General features: G+C 33.0%; 1 protein-coding gene across 1 annotated transcript; it reads right to left on the reverse strand.

The window, feature by feature from the left end:
- Nucleotides 1–2794: 2794 nt before the first annotated feature.
- Nucleotides 2795–8913, reverse strand: LOC134707663 (tyrosinase-like protein 1). The gene is made up of 3 exons (XM_063567635.1): nucleotides 8455–8913; nucleotides 5724–5821; nucleotides 2795–4578 (listed from the first exon to the last, which is right to left on the reverse strand). The coding sequence occupies exons 1-3, from the start codon at nucleotides 8854–8856 to the stop codon at nucleotides 3024–3026; spliced, it is 2055 nt and encodes a 684-aa protein (XP_063423705.1). The 5' UTR covers nucleotides 8857–8913; the 3' UTR covers nucleotides 2795–3023.
- Nucleotides 8914–15614: the final 6701 nt, after the last annotated feature.

Below are 15614 nucleotides of genomic sequence, written 5' to 3' on the forward strand. Positions count from 1 at the left end.
ACATCAACTTTTTATTTTTATTTTTTATATATATATAAATTCAACATACCGAGGTTAAAGCTTGACGAAATCTGCAAACCGCTGGAAACAGGTAGTGAATTCTGTTTGGATCAGTGGTTTTCCTTCTTTTAAATCGTGTTTTCCTTACAAGTGCATCTTGTGCTGTGTTGAATTCTAAACGGGGGCTCCTGGTGTGAAGATTTTGTTCTGCCATTAAATAATTTATTGATCACCGGTCAATGAGCCACTGACAAATTGTCATTCGAGCATTGTATAACTTTTATGGCGAAGATACATTATTAAATTGTTCTAATAATCTCACAAACATAAACATGTCGAAAGAAGCTGGATGTGTTCCTCGTGTTGATGACTCGGTTGATGGCATTGGATCGTGTGGTGACCGTTCGGTTTACCTTTTAATATCGTCGTTTGCTGACCCTTGCAAATGAAAATCCTTTCTTGGAGAATTGTCTTGTCTCTACGATAGATTCATTTCAAAATATTAGAATATGATATGCGGATGTCAAAGATATTTTACGATTGCATTTTTTGAAACTTTTACATATCTACAAGATTGGCTAGTGCAATGTAATGCTGACGAGTCATGTGACGTTGATTGGTGGGAAACAAGAACCGGATCCGAATGAGGCAATAATCATTTCTCTTTAATTAAATTGGTTTATCTTATAAAAGCGAGAAACCGTAATATACGTTAATTTATACTTTTTTATCCCAAGTTATAGTTGTCTTTTTGACATCGTTTTAAGTATTGTAGTATTTATGTTGTATCCTAAATCAAATTTTTCCGTTCGTTGTATGTTTACTTGTTTAGTATATATTTTGTTTGATCGAGTTAAACCATTTCAATTGATAGTTTGAATTATTCTAAATACTAAGGATGTTCTTATCCCAGGCAGAACAACCCTGGCTGTATTAGGCACAACTTTTGGTTCTCAATGCTCTTCACCTTAGAACTTTTTTTGGCCTTTGAATTTTTTTATCTGAGCTTTCTGGTTAGTCTTGTGTAGACAAAACGCGCGTCTGGCGTATTTAATTATGAACCTGGAACTTTTTAATAGCTATTATTCGTGTTTCTCTTTCTTGTATGTTCTCCCTTTTATTTATATTGTAGTCCTGTCATGTAATGTTGACATTTCAATGTTGTATTTAACATTGCCATTAAAGCAGTAGGATTGGCTAGCAATAAAAACCAAGTTCGACCTACCTTTTTTTCTAAATTGTCCTGTAACAAGTCAGGAAATGGGCAATTGTTATTGTATAGTTTGTTTCTGTGTATGTTGCATGTCGTTTGCTTTTTTTTCACTTAATTCAGTGTTTCTGTTGTTTTGTTGTCGTAATGTACTATAGTGTAATGTTTATTTACGTAATTCTCTGACCTGAATATTCTTGCAATTATTTTTACTGTTATGATATGATCTCATCTCAGTGTTATATATAACATTGGCATAAAAGTGCGAGGTTTGGCTAGCCACAAAACCAGGTTCAACCCACAATTTGTTTTCTAAAATGTCCTGTACCAAGTCAGAAACATGCCCATTGTTATATTATAGTTCGTTTCTGTGTGTGTAACATTTTAGTGTCGTGTTTCTGTTATGTCGTAGTTCTTCTCTCATATTTGATGTGTTTCCCCAAGTTTAAGTTTGTAACCCGGATTTGTTTTTTCTCTCAATCGATTTATGTATTTTGAACAGCGGTATACTACTGTTGTCTTTGCTAAAAAGTATTTCTATATATGTTGTAATGTTAAAATACTGTATCTGGTAAGGATGCAGGTTGGCGCCTGTTAAAACGGACAAACCTGCATTTGTGTCCATATGTCCTTAGTCAGGAACCTATTGTGCAGTGGTTATCGTTTATTGGTGTGATTCATCCGTATTACTCGTTTCTCGTTTTTATATATAGATAAGACCTTTGGTTATCCTGTTTTGGATGGTTTTACAGTAGTCATAGTTGGATCTGGCGTACTATATTATAAACCTGGTACCTTTGATAACTAACCACGTGTCTGGCGTACTAAATTATAATCAAGGTACCTTTGATTACTATTTATACAAGTAGTTTGCTGTTCGGGTTTAGACAAGTCTCCATGTTGAAAACTATAATATGACTTTATAAATGCTTACTTTCACAGATTAAGACTTGAATAATGAGTTGTCTAATACCACATTATCTTATATCTTTATAATATAATAGATGAATGTTTAGACTGCATTCGGTATCGCATAATGAGGAGATTTTGAAGATTGAATCAAGATTTGAACGAATACATGTGTCTATAATAATAGCTTTGAATATTGTTTCATTGATGTGTGTTTTCCGTCTTTTTTCGTTGTTTATTATTTTGGCATGATTTTGTTAGTCTTTCTTTGACTTCTGAATTTTCCCTTTGCGAATAGTCGACCTCTTTTTGTGACGGATGACTTCATTTCAGATACAAATGTGTTACACGCACGCGGAAGTTATACAATTTATTCATAATTGGTCCTATAAAAAGTCCATTCATCTATTTTCAAATGTTTGCTTTTTTTTTTAAATTTGTTGCTGTTGTTTCACATCGTAATTTGTTGTTGTTGTTTCACATCGAAGACAAGAGTTAACTTGAATGAAAATATAATAGCATGAAAATCATTGTTAGCCGATAGGATATTGATTATTTATTTTTATTTTTTTTAGTTTCGTTTCAAAGATCATTACAGCTTCAAATAGACTATATATAAAAGTAAGAAATCTCTCTTTGTACTTTAATTTATTCAGTAAAGAAGCACTTGCAAAGTTTAATGGTAATGGTCAATTTTTTAAGAAGTATTTTTGACAGACAAAAAATATAAACTTTTGTGGATTTTTTTTACAATAACACCCCGACGTACAGATTGAAATACAATTTGGAAAGTGTGTAAAAGAGAAGGATCAATTATATCCTTATCATTTTCAAAGTAGCATTCACTTCTTAATCAATCTCTTGTTCATATAACATATTATCATTCAAAACTTAATTTGAGCAATTATTTGTGACACGTTTTCCATATCCATTCATTTGAATAATCACAAAAAAACTCTATATAAATATTTGACTCTCTGTCTCTAGGTGTATATGTGCCTTGGAATCGCCAAATTGATAATACAGCATCTCCAAAGTCGTTTCCATACATAAGTGGACTCTGTTTGGTTACTTTGATAGCTCCAGAACAAGGGACATAAAAGACATGACCCCCTTCTTGTCTGCGGCAGGTCGGTTTACACAATCGTCCGCATGCGTCGGATGCAGTTACTAGGACTTCCGTCGGTTTATTCACTGTAGGTTTTTCGATAGCAATGTAGCCAATATGGGAAGAAACCGGAAGTCTGTTATCGACAAAAACGTAATCTGTATATATACCAAAGTAACTTAACCCAGATGACTTCAATCTGACCTTGAATGCTCCTGATTGGTCTTCAAAACAATCTTGGTATTTCGCCGGATTGCCCGGATGTACGAGTCTTCTCAAATATTTGTATTTATGTTCATCATACATATCATATCGGTGGTGTCGTCTATTAACGTTTGTCTGTGATGCAAAATGAACTTCCCTTGGACGAAGATGAACAACTTTAATTGGTATAAATGCCCAACGTTTTGAATCAGTTGAACAATCTGCAATAAAATTATTTTGGATAGGTTTACCCATACAAGGTTCACGTTCCTGTGGAACGTACACGTTTGTTATTTGGTCCGCATTTATTGTTATACTAAAACTATTAGCTATTGCCGTAGAATGATAATGAGTGTCTCTTTTCCCGCGTTTTTTATTTTTGTTGCGTTTATTACTGTATTTTATTTGAACTTTTTTATGTTTTTTGGCATCAACAAAAGGCTGTGTTTGTTTTTTCAAAAATCTGTCGACAGATGCGCATTCTGTACTCGACTTCTTTATTTTACATTGCAAATCAGGCGAACCACAATCAGTATGGTCTTTTGAGCAAGTTGGTGAAAGATGGTAGTAGCTTTGTCTCGCAAGCTGTACACCAGATCCATCACTGTTCTGGGGAACACGTCCAAGAAATTTTATGAAAGGCATATTCTTTATTGTAATGTTAGGATTTTGAGCTTCCATTCCGGCTTTTGTTGGATAGGTAGTATTGTATTTGTGAGTATACCTCCATACTTCCCATAAATAATCTACATAGACATGGTGAAGCCAGAAAATACAATCCCAGGGTGCTGATTCAATCGGTGCCATTGATCCGCCTACGTAATTGTGCACATCGTCATGATAAGATTCGATGGTGTTATAAGGAGACGGTTCGACTAGACTGTTAACGTCTGGCATATTCATCACATCCCTTGCTTCGGCGAAAGTAAATAATGATCCTGCATTGCCGCCATTCCTTATTACTGGGTTTCCACTGTTATCCTTGGCACCACCACAAAGACCTGTTTTAACTACTCCACTAAATTCTCCAAGATATTCATCCGTCCATAGAATAGAATTTTCCGATTTATCCATATTGGCATCCAAACCTGAATTCCAATACGGAAGCGTCACCAAAGGATCAAATTGCTGCAAAATTAGTTCCAAACTGCAAAATTTGATCAAAAAGAACTTTATTGTAGAGAAAAAACATTGTTAAGCTAAATAATTCTAAAATGTATCTTAATACAATTTGTATTCGATTTAAGGTCAGACAAAATCATAAACGAATTATTTCATAAAATTTCTAGTTAAACCTTTTAGAAATTGATTTTGATTTTGAAGGATTAATGAAACTTCTTAATTTAATGATATACGTTTTGTATTTCTACTGTCTTATTCATTTACACCAACATTGTTGTAAGAAACTTGATGGTCTCTTGGACTTTGTAGCGTGTTCGCCCCCTACGCAGGAAGTCAAGGTTGGAGCCCCGTCTGGGTCAACTCTAAAGTTGTTATTTGCTTACCTAACACGCGGTATTAAGGATTAAGGACACAGACTAGTTAGTTTGAAGTCAAAACTATGTGTCCAGGTTGGGTAAAATGTCTTTCTTTTAACTGTGACAGTGTGAATTTGAAATTTCGTATCAGAATGTTTGTCTAGTACAAAGAGGCCAAATATTGATATTACATTAACAGTTTCTCGTCCTTAATATACATTTAATTTGCCGCTGCATGGACGTTAAACCGACATTTATCACCATCAGCATTGATGCTTTGTCAACGTATGCCCCATTTCTTCTTTTATTCGTATTAAACGATAACATATTTTTGAATAGAAAAGGAAAATTGCAACCAAACTATTCGATGAAATTTCTGTGAATTGATCTTAAATTAATTAATGGTTTCTAGGTAGTATATTTCATTCTTACCAAACGTAGCCATTGCTAACTACAACTGCATTGTGTTAAGCAATATTGCATTAAGGGTGTTACTCCAATATGTTACAGTTGGGTTTTTTTTCTCAAATGAATATAAAGACAGCTAACGTTCTGGAACCTGTTATCTAAGGGTTGTCGTTTTTGAAGTGGTTATTCGTTTGTTGTTTTTTTTATATATAGATTAGACCGTTTGTTTTCCTGCTCGAATGGTTTTACACAAGTCTTTTTTGCGGCCCTTTATAACTTGCTGTTTGGTGTTAGCCAAGCCTTTGTACTTTTACCTAGATTGGCTTAGTTTTACAAATTGTCACTTAGATGGAGAGTTGTCATATTGGCACTCATACCACAACTTCTTATATAAAATAATATTTACATCAGTATCAGGAATCTATGGTACCCTAGAAAGGCAGGTCCATGATGAGCGGACGTTCTAACTTGCTCGTTGTGAAATTTAGCAAGCCATGCATATGACTGAAAATTAAAGATAACATATCGATAAAAATAGAAATATATATCGTTATAAATGACTTTTAGGCGATCTGTAAGGCATGCACTTTTTTTTGCGCACTACGACATTGCAGATTTAATCATAGATGGCATGTTTGTTTTCGAAGGGAGTAGATTTTTAATTATTGTTTAAATTACAAAAGCTCCTTGACCATTAAACCTATTTGTATTTTTTCAGGGGAACGTTTATTGTCAAAGACGTTTGGTAAAGAAAGAAAATATAAGGGAGTTATCTCTCTCTTTGGTCGGTTTAAGGTTGTTGGTTGGTTTTTTCTTCTTCTGTATAACCGAATACAGTGCATCTTTGTTCAATAAATGTTATACATAGTAATCTCTTTATTAACTTTTATACGACCATGTTTTTACTTTAAGACAAAAGGCGCAATAATCTTGTGCATTTTACAGAATGCGCATCCACTCTCTACCAATGTAGATCTTTGTTTTGTTTTTCTCAAAAGATGTTTGATTTAGCTGATTAAAGTGTACATACAGTTTGTCCATCTGTTTCAATTGCTTATTGAAACTCTTATTTCTATAACAAAGGATACTAAAATTTATATGTTTGTGGTGTTCCCCAATATCTAATTGTAAATAGAAGACCAAGGGCATGTATAGAAAAGACATATATATATATATATGGGTTTCATTACCAGCATTTTGTTTTTTCAAGTTTTAGTATGGAAAATGATCGTGGAAATCATAGTGATATACAAGTGATCTTTCGTTCCTGTTCATGTCAGCACTTAATCAACATTACGTTCACTCAATTTTTGTCTGACCACCACAATAAAAAGCGTACTGGGCTTGTGTGGAAGAGATTGTGCAGTGTTTGTTCTCCATCGTGGTCAAAAGTACAGACTTGATTTGTTTGTGTCTGCTAAGAATATAAAGTAAGGAGATGTGGTGTGATTGTCAATTAGAAAACTTTCAAGTAGAATCCAAATAAAGTGACAGTAAGCAACTGTAGGCAAACATAAATAACATACACTTACCAACGACAGCGTCTATAATGTGATGAATTTATCTATTTTCTTCTAAAGACTTTTGAACTACCACGTTACAGTTTTTCTGTCGAGTACAACCATGGGTCCATATTGATGTAGTTTTTAAATGAATAGTTTGTGTATGTTAACTTGTATCAATTTAATATTGTGTATCATGTTTTGTTGAGAGGGCTTACATAAACCAAGCCTGTTTCTTGTTCCAATTTAATTGATTTCCTTGAATAAAATACTACTAAAGCTATCGTATCATTATGTTCTTGCTCTATATAAGCATGTTATGTTTTCCACCGGTTACTTAATCTATATTAGTTTGTCCATCTTTTATCTGATTCCTAATTATGTAACAAAAATAAAGATTATTTTGGTCTTCCTCCAACTAGCAGTAAAACCCTTGCCAAAGTGGGACGTCCATTTGGCTGTGCGGGATGTACAAATACTAAGCCACGTCATGTAAAAATTGGAACGTTAAATTTGATGCCCTGTGTAGATTGAGTACCATGCTCCGTGGAAGTTAAGAACCCTTGCAACTCTTTATACGGGTCCATAGTTGGCCTACCCAATATTCTATCAAGGCAATTTTCTAAAATATTTTTTAATCTTTTTTTGGTTTTCATTTTCATTATCACGGCTCTGTGAATCAATCTACAGTCTTATTTCTTTTAGACGACCAACGTGTTTACGCCTTAGAATTAACAAAAACTTGCAGTTTGTTGTTTAAAAACATGGAAATAAAAGTAAGCTCATCACAGATACCAGGATTAGATTTTGTATTTACGCGCCAGACGCTTGACTCGTCTACAAAGGCTCATCAGTGATACTCGAATTAAAAAAAGTTAAAAAGGCCAAATAAAGTACGAAGTTGAAGATCATTGAGGACCAAAATTCCTAAAATTTTTGCCAAATACATTAAGGAAATATATTCCTGGATTAAATCAAAAATATGTTAGAAGCAAGCTAATATTGTCATTAGGATACTAATTTATGCAGATTATTTGAAGACAATTTGCAAATTTCGATCCAATCGACATCAACGACAACATGTGGTGCAGAACAAAATATTGATTTTATAAGAATCTGAGGTTTTCAAATTCCAGTAGAATTTGAAACGAATACAGGAAAATGGGCTATAACTCTTGGACATTTATTATCTCTATGTAAAGAATCTTACCCATTTTAAAAAGATAATAAATGCAAACTACCTTAAATCGTTAATATTCTCAATTTTAGTTTAGTTCATATCGTATTACTCATTTGAATGTTTAATGATGTTAAGCGTGGTTTTCTTTTTCTGCTGACAGTTACTGCATTTCTGCGCCTTTCCTCAGTCAAGATTCTCTTGCCTTTGTTTTTTTTATTTTAGTTCATTATATATTTTGGAGTTTAGCGTGACGTTCATTTTCACTGAGCTAATTTACAACTTTATTTATGGGCCAGCTGAAGTCACCTCCTGGTGCGGGATTTTCTCGCTGCGTTGAAGACCCATTGATTGCTCTTTGGTCGGGTTGTTGTCTCTTTGACTTATTCCCCATTTTAATTCTCAGTTTTACTGGTATTAAAATATGATCTTATCATTGTATTGCAATGATATCTTACCCCACTTTTGGTAGCATTGTTCCAGGCTTTCCGTAATCGTAACCTTTCCATCTTTGTTAACATTCTTATTTCTTTACGGTATCGAATTTTACTGGCATCTCGCTTTGTACGTGTTGCTGAATTTTCTTTGCAGAGAAGTTTTCCGAAGAAATTTGTAATATCTGTCATAGATGTATTACCTTTAACACTGTAACAATTTTTTAAGTTTGGTCCTTTTATCCACATATATCGTGTTAAACAAGTATTGCAAACCGATTCACTTGGCGATATTTTCACATTCTGATGCTGTGTTTTCATGACTATACATTCTTTTAAAAACGGAGGAAGTTCTAGTTGTTCTATCAGGCATCTCCCAAGACTAACAAAGGTGAGTACCAGTACAAAGCACAATATTTTAGGCATAATTACAGCTGAAGGTAGTTATTCTCTTCATACATGTAACTTCAATCATACATGTTACCTTATCAAGAGTTATTGAGAACACAATAAATTACTTAAATATGCGTGTCTTACTTAAAGGCTACTTGCATTAATCATATTTTAGCATTATATAATTTCGCGAAAGTTATTATAATTAACATCAGATTTTCTGGTGAAATGCATGCTAAATGAAGTATACACATTCTTCTGTGGTATTTGTTGTGCACATGGTTATTTTGTCTACAAAGGAATTATTTTCCTATCGAAATTTAGGAAACTATTGCTAATCTTCTCTGATTGTTTTGAAAAAAAGAAGTAATAAACTTGAAATGGGTGGGGACTACTTTGATGATCCCAGATGCTGTAAGTCTTACACAATTCCCTTACTTTATTGAACACCATTTGAACATATATTACGTTCATTGAACTCTTACAATGTCACTACAGACTAAGTAGATATAAGGATATGTGGTATGAGTGTTAATGAGACAACTCTCCATCCAAGTAACAATATATAAAAGTAAACCATTATAGGTCAAGGTATGGCCTTCAACACGGAGAATTGGTTCACACCGAACAGCAAGCTAGAAAGATTTGGAAATAAACATACCGAAAAAGGAACCAAATGATAAATACAACCCCAAAACGGAAAATTAATAATATGGAACGAGCGATATTGTCTTTTGTCGTACTCTTTTTTAATTGTCCTAATCTAGAAGAAAAAAGATAAGTTTTGTTTTGGTGTATTTAATTAAAGTCAATTCCGATGGGTAAATTTCCTCAATAACGTCATATCGAATTCTTGGTTATTTTAAGGAAGTTATATCACAAACGGAACGACAAGTGTGACTACATTATTAATCAAACTTAATTAATACGAATCTTTACACTCGTATACCAACAGACTCACTAGGTAAATTGGTCTCATTCTGAATTGCGCGGTTTTGTGACTGTACATTCTTTTAATCGTTTGAAGTTCTAGTTCGTCTACAAAACATCTTCTAAGACTGACATACGTAAGTACCAAGATATATAACAACATAGTGTATGTATAAATACAGCACAGAGGAGGATGACTCTTCATACATTAAACCTCACTTTATCAATACTTATTGAGGATAATCAAAATTCCTTAAATGTGTGCGTCGTAAATAAAAATCAACTTGTATTATTCATGTTTATTTCATAAATCAATTTCTTAAAAGTTTACATTCTAAGTTACATAAGATTTTACATGCTAAATTAACTACACAACCTTGTACTATATGTTTTTTGTGCTATTGGTTATTTTGTCAACAAAACAATTATTTAAGCAATCGAATTAAGGGAAATTCTGCTAATCTACTCTGTCTGTTTTGTAAAAATTAACTAGTAAACTTGAAAAAGGCGGAGAGTACTTTAAAGAAATCAAATACCACAAGTCTAACACAATTTCATATAACATATTTTGATTTTTTTTTTTAATAAAAAGATCTGTGTGTTTGCTTCTTGGATTTGAAGTATTTATTCAGTTACTAAGTTGTGTCGTTGATTCATGTTTGCCATATTTTTATTTTGTAAATTGTATTGTTCGTAAGTTAGGTCGTTACATTTTCTCTTTCGATTTGATTTACATTATTTATATTTGTTCTTCCCTGGTCGGGATTCGAATTCATATTTCTGAAATATCTTTGCACCAACTCGCCTTCCACTAAGTTCGATGCGATAGACCACTCGAACATCTAAGCTCAACGTATTAAATCTCACGTTGGACTGGTTTTATCTTTCCTCGTCAGTTTTTTTATCTAGCGTCGTAACACAGTACTAATATTTAATGCATGAAGATGGCATGCACAGTCTCATCTGAATTATTTAACGTATAGGATCTTAAAAATTAATGTAGGATGCAGTCACAGAAATAATTATATTATAAGTACGTCTGAACCAGAACAGAACATAATATATATGACGATTTAGAAGAGCGCGTCTAGCATAGTGCAAGGCGATTTGGTGCCACGTAACTCAACTAGTTCGAATCCCGGCCAGGAGATATTTAGACGAATTATATAAATAATATAAAAAAATATGAGTTTGCAAACCTTATGTCATTATCACTAGTGATCCTATTGATAACATGTGTCATAGAGTTGTCACTGGTTCAGACGTATTTATATATATAGTTTTATTTTTAGTTTAAGCTTGTGTTATATTTGCCTTCGGGATTAGATATGATCCGCTCTTCTTAAAATTCAAGTCTATCCTTAATTAAGGTAAATAATATGGCCTTCTTAATACCGTTTCGGTTCTAAACATCACTGAAGAGACATTTGTTGTCGTAATCCGGATATTTTGTACCAATTTTTGCACCTTTGTTTGCTGTATATCCATTTTAATGCAAGTTCATAGTTTGTGTTTAGTTTTAAATTAATAATTACGATCCATTTTGTTACATCTGGTGATTTATTTATTTTGGCAATCGCCAATGGCAGTCATTAGGGTTTAAGAACATTCGTTGTTCGACCTTCCATTTCGTTAAATTATACTTTTTCACTTTTTTGTTTGGAAAGTATTGTTTGTGCTGATTTTTTTTTTTTATATATTATAATCCTGGTACCTTTGATAACTATTGGTACAAGCCATTTAAAGAACATATACAAATAAATGGGAGAACATACAGGACAGAGAATGACACAATTAATAGCTTTCAAAAGGTACCAGGCTTTTAATTTAATACACCAGACGCGCGTTTTGTCTACATAAAACTCGAGATGATATTGGATATTTTCCTTATGTCGTTACTACAATCAACTTCCCTTTTCACTACGACTGTGGCCTACCGAATAAGACTTTTAATCGGGTTTATAATAACATGAGCAACATGAGGAGCGCCACATATGGAACAGGATCTGCTTACCCTTCCGGAGCACCTGAGATCACCCCATTTTTTGGTGGGGTCCGTGTTGCTTAGTCTTTGGTTCTTTATGTTGCGTCTTTCGTATTATTATTTGTCTGTTTGCTTTTTTATTTTTCAGCCATGTTGTTGTCATTTTGTTTTCGATCTATGAGTTTCACTGTCCCTTTGGTACGGTTCATTCCTCTTTTACATTTTACAAATCAAGAAATGAAAAAATTCATGTACGGATGTAGAAAATACAAGCTACAAATTAAGAAATAACATTGTACAAATTTGGAAATTGCATGTTGCATATACAAATTACATTTAACAAATTAAGAAATGGCGGATATTCCCTTCCATAGTTACGGTCCTGATAAGTCAGGCCTTGAAACGCTGAAAAGTCCAGATGTAAAAAATCACCAAAGATATCAATTAAATAAATTGTTGTAGACGCACTTTTCATCACTACAAGACTTTAATGCCAGATATTTCCTCTAAAAATATTGGACTAATTGAAACCAAAGTTGGCCACAATCGTCTTTTGGAAATCTAGTTTTTGTCTCGACTGCGACGAATGTTGCAGACAGTTAGACAAAGGAATAGCTTTCAGACGACTGTGGCAATGACGGTGTCAACAATTGTTTAGTTGTTCTGGTTCAAATTAGTTTAATAGAAAATATTAGTGATAGATCACCGATATTTTGTATAAAGATGCATTACGATCAGTCCAGATCAGTTTGACGACTATGTTGATGTCCTGTCCATAGAACATGGTCCAGTGACTTTGAAATAATCAGTGTTTACTTTATAATTTTTAAAACTCTAATAAATTGAGAAACTCTCAAAATAAATATATAGTTAATAATTAATTTGAAAACAGCAAAAGTGTTCAACAGGACATGATCTAAATAAAAACTGTAAAGATATCAGAATCCCAAAATCGCGCGAACAATTCGGAAGATAAAGAAAACTGCAAACACCACAAACGATCAATTGATAAAAAAAAAACAATAACTTCAAAAAGTAAAATCACAAAAATATCGAACTCCGGGGAAAATTTAAAAAGGAACGTCCGTAATCAAATGGCAAAGTCAAAAGCCCAAACACACCAAACGAATGGATAACAACTGTCACATTCCTAACTTGGTACAGGCATTTTCTTATGTAGAAAATGGATGGTGGATTAAACCTGTTTTAAAGCTAGCTAAACCTCTCAATTGTATGACAGTCACATCAAATTTCATTATACTACATTATACTTCATTAACAAAGTGCGAACAAAACAAATAGACATAATAAGTATAAATGCTAAAGATAGGGGTACAACAGTCAACAAATTTAACTACACCAATGAGTCTTTTTGACGATTTTTACCGATTTGGTCATATTTAGCAAAACTGTGATATATATATAAAATTGTAAACAGTCAAAATTGCAAGAAAAACAAAATGGCCGAAATGATGCGTATATTCATCATAGCAGTGATTGCCAGAAATATCCCTTTTTTCCATTTTTGTATTATCTTAAAAGTTATTATTGATGAAGAGAAACTCTAGATTACTAGCTGAAATGATCAAAATGACAGACCTACCAACTTGTCAACATGACCAAAATTGTTAGTCGACTTCTTATAGGAGCAATTGTCAATAAGAGACAATTTCTAAAAATTTAAAACATTTTGGTTAAACGTATAGCAGACAAGAAAAATTGGTAAACATAAAAATTATCAATAGGACAATATCTACACATTTATCTGCATGACAGAAATTGCTGATTGGCTCCTTAACGCGTTACTTTTTTAATGAAGATTTCTATTTACTTTAAGCATATTTGGTCAAAAATTATAAATGAGAAAGAAAAATGTATACTGACTGCAAATCTGATCAGCATGAAAAGATCTGCGCCCAATATTTTTATGTTGCCGAAATTTCCAGCAAAGTTTTTATAGGACTTATTGCCCTTAGATAAAGACATTTCGTAAAAAGCAAATGACTAGTGCAAAGAGCAAATATGATCATTAAGACGAGATTTGCCAAAAAATTAACGTTTCCAAAATTGACAGTTGACGTTTATTGAAGTTATGACCCTTGAAGGTGAATAATGCCTAAATTGTGCATATACTATTGTACATGGAGAATAAACCATAATTAGCAAAAACAATAAAAAAGCAAAGATCATCAAATAAACCAACATGACTATATTTTCAGTTCCTGTGTCAGTGGGCTCTCGTTTTCGAAAGAGATGCATGTGTTTGGTTCACATTACCATTTTTTTCCTAAAATGTCCTGTACCAAGTCATGAAAATGGCCATTATTATATTATTGTTCTTTTCTGTGTGTTTTACATTTTAATTTCGTGTTTCAGTTGTGTCGTTGTTCTCCTTTTATAATTTGATGCGTTTCCCTCAGTTTTAGTTTGTAACCCGGACTTGTTTTTTTCTAAATCGATTTATGAGATTCGAACGGTGGTATACTACTGTTGCCTTTATTTATCAAAAAAATCTGTCACATTTCAGAGGAGATTTGTTTTGAGTATTTTTTCAGTCATTTTCGACGTAAACTTTGTATGGCGTCGAAAATATACAACACCTTTAGATCACTGGAATGAATTCTTTCAAAAATAAAAAATATATCGAAACCAAGGTCGGCACATTCTGTAAAAATGTTATTTCTGTTAAAGTTTTATCGCTGGTTAGATGCCTCTGCTACCGCTGATTAAATGGTTTGTTTCATTAAAAGATAAGGATAAATCATTATGTCACTTCTCATGTGTAAGTTATCAAGCACGACCTGCTATCCTTTCGCACCAAAAGGGATCAACACCGAAAGTAAATATTCGCCTGGATTGGCAGACACGAAAATCTAGATGTGCAAGTAAATCGTTGCGTCTTATTACTTTAGCAATGGTAAGCCCAACAAACGTAGCCTTTGACAATTAAAAGACTATGGTGGTGTTTAACACAGTATACATTTTAAATTTAACTGCCTATATCATCCGACAGCTTGAAGTTCCCATTCGTTGAATAACAAACTGAATGTAAAAACCGTGTTATGTCCGCTCGTTCGTTAGGGAAAAAGACTTCTTTAAGGTCTGCGTATTCCTAATGACGATCAATTGTTCCTGGGAAGTAAACATATTTACGTGTTTTTAACGACATTTCTGAATTTTGTTTTCGGTTAGGAAAAAGGTTAAAGCTTTATTGATACTTTTATTTTCTTTAATACAAAGTGACACAACAACTATAATTTCAAGTTGAGAAATGTGATCGTTAACGTCTTGAATCTTGTTTGTGATGATAATATTCGTAACTATCTATGTCAGAAATGTGCAAGTTTAAAATTACTTGTTTTGCCAGTGTTTCCATTCGTTAAAATATTACTGTATTCCATTACTGTATACCTTGCAACTAGATTATTTACCTGTGTACATTATTTTATTTGCCGGCACTTTGTCCAAGGTTATGGTTGTTTCTCTGATACTGTTTAAAACGTCTCACCACTCTTTTTATTGGTTTGGTTTTTACATTATGTCATTGACCAATTTTATGTGTTCAATTGTTGTCTGTTCATAAGTGTTTCTTGTTTCTGTTATTTTTTTTATTATTATATAGATTAGAACGTTGGGTTTTCTGTTGGAATAGTTTTACACTAGTTAGTTTGGGAACCCTTAATAGCTTGCTGTTTCATGTGACCCAAGAAGAAGACCGAACTTTGACATATAATGGTATTTTTTTTTTAAATAGTGACTTGGATGGAGAGTTGCCTCTTTGGCACTCTTGGCACATCTTGTTATATCGAAGTTGTATAAAAGAGTGAGACCAATATACTGAAGAAATATTCATACTCATTAGTCAAAGTCAAACTAA

Source organism: Mytilus trossulus, chromosome 1 (genome assembly GCF_036588685.1).
Source record: "Mytilus trossulus isolate FHL-02 chromosome 1, PNRI_Mtr1.1.1.hap1, whole genome shotgun sequence".
Taxonomy (NCBI): Eukaryota; Metazoa; Mollusca; class Bivalvia; order Mytilida; family Mytilidae; genus Mytilus; species Mytilus trossulus.

Bases quoted from the DNA above. Each gene is read 5' to 3' on its own strand.
- LOC134707663 (XM_063567635.1), bottom strand. From the start codon at position 8,856: ATGCCTAAAATATTGTGCTTTGTACTGGTACTCACCTTTGTTAGTCTT. The intron at 5,822-8,454 runs GTAAGATATCAT...TTTAATTTTCAG, and splicing joins ACAATGCTACCAAAAGTGGG to TCATATGCATGGCTTGCTAA. The intron at 4,579-5,723 runs GTAAATATTATT...CAAATTTTGCAG, and splicing joins CATAGATTCCTGATACTGAT to TTTGGAACTAATTTTGCAGC.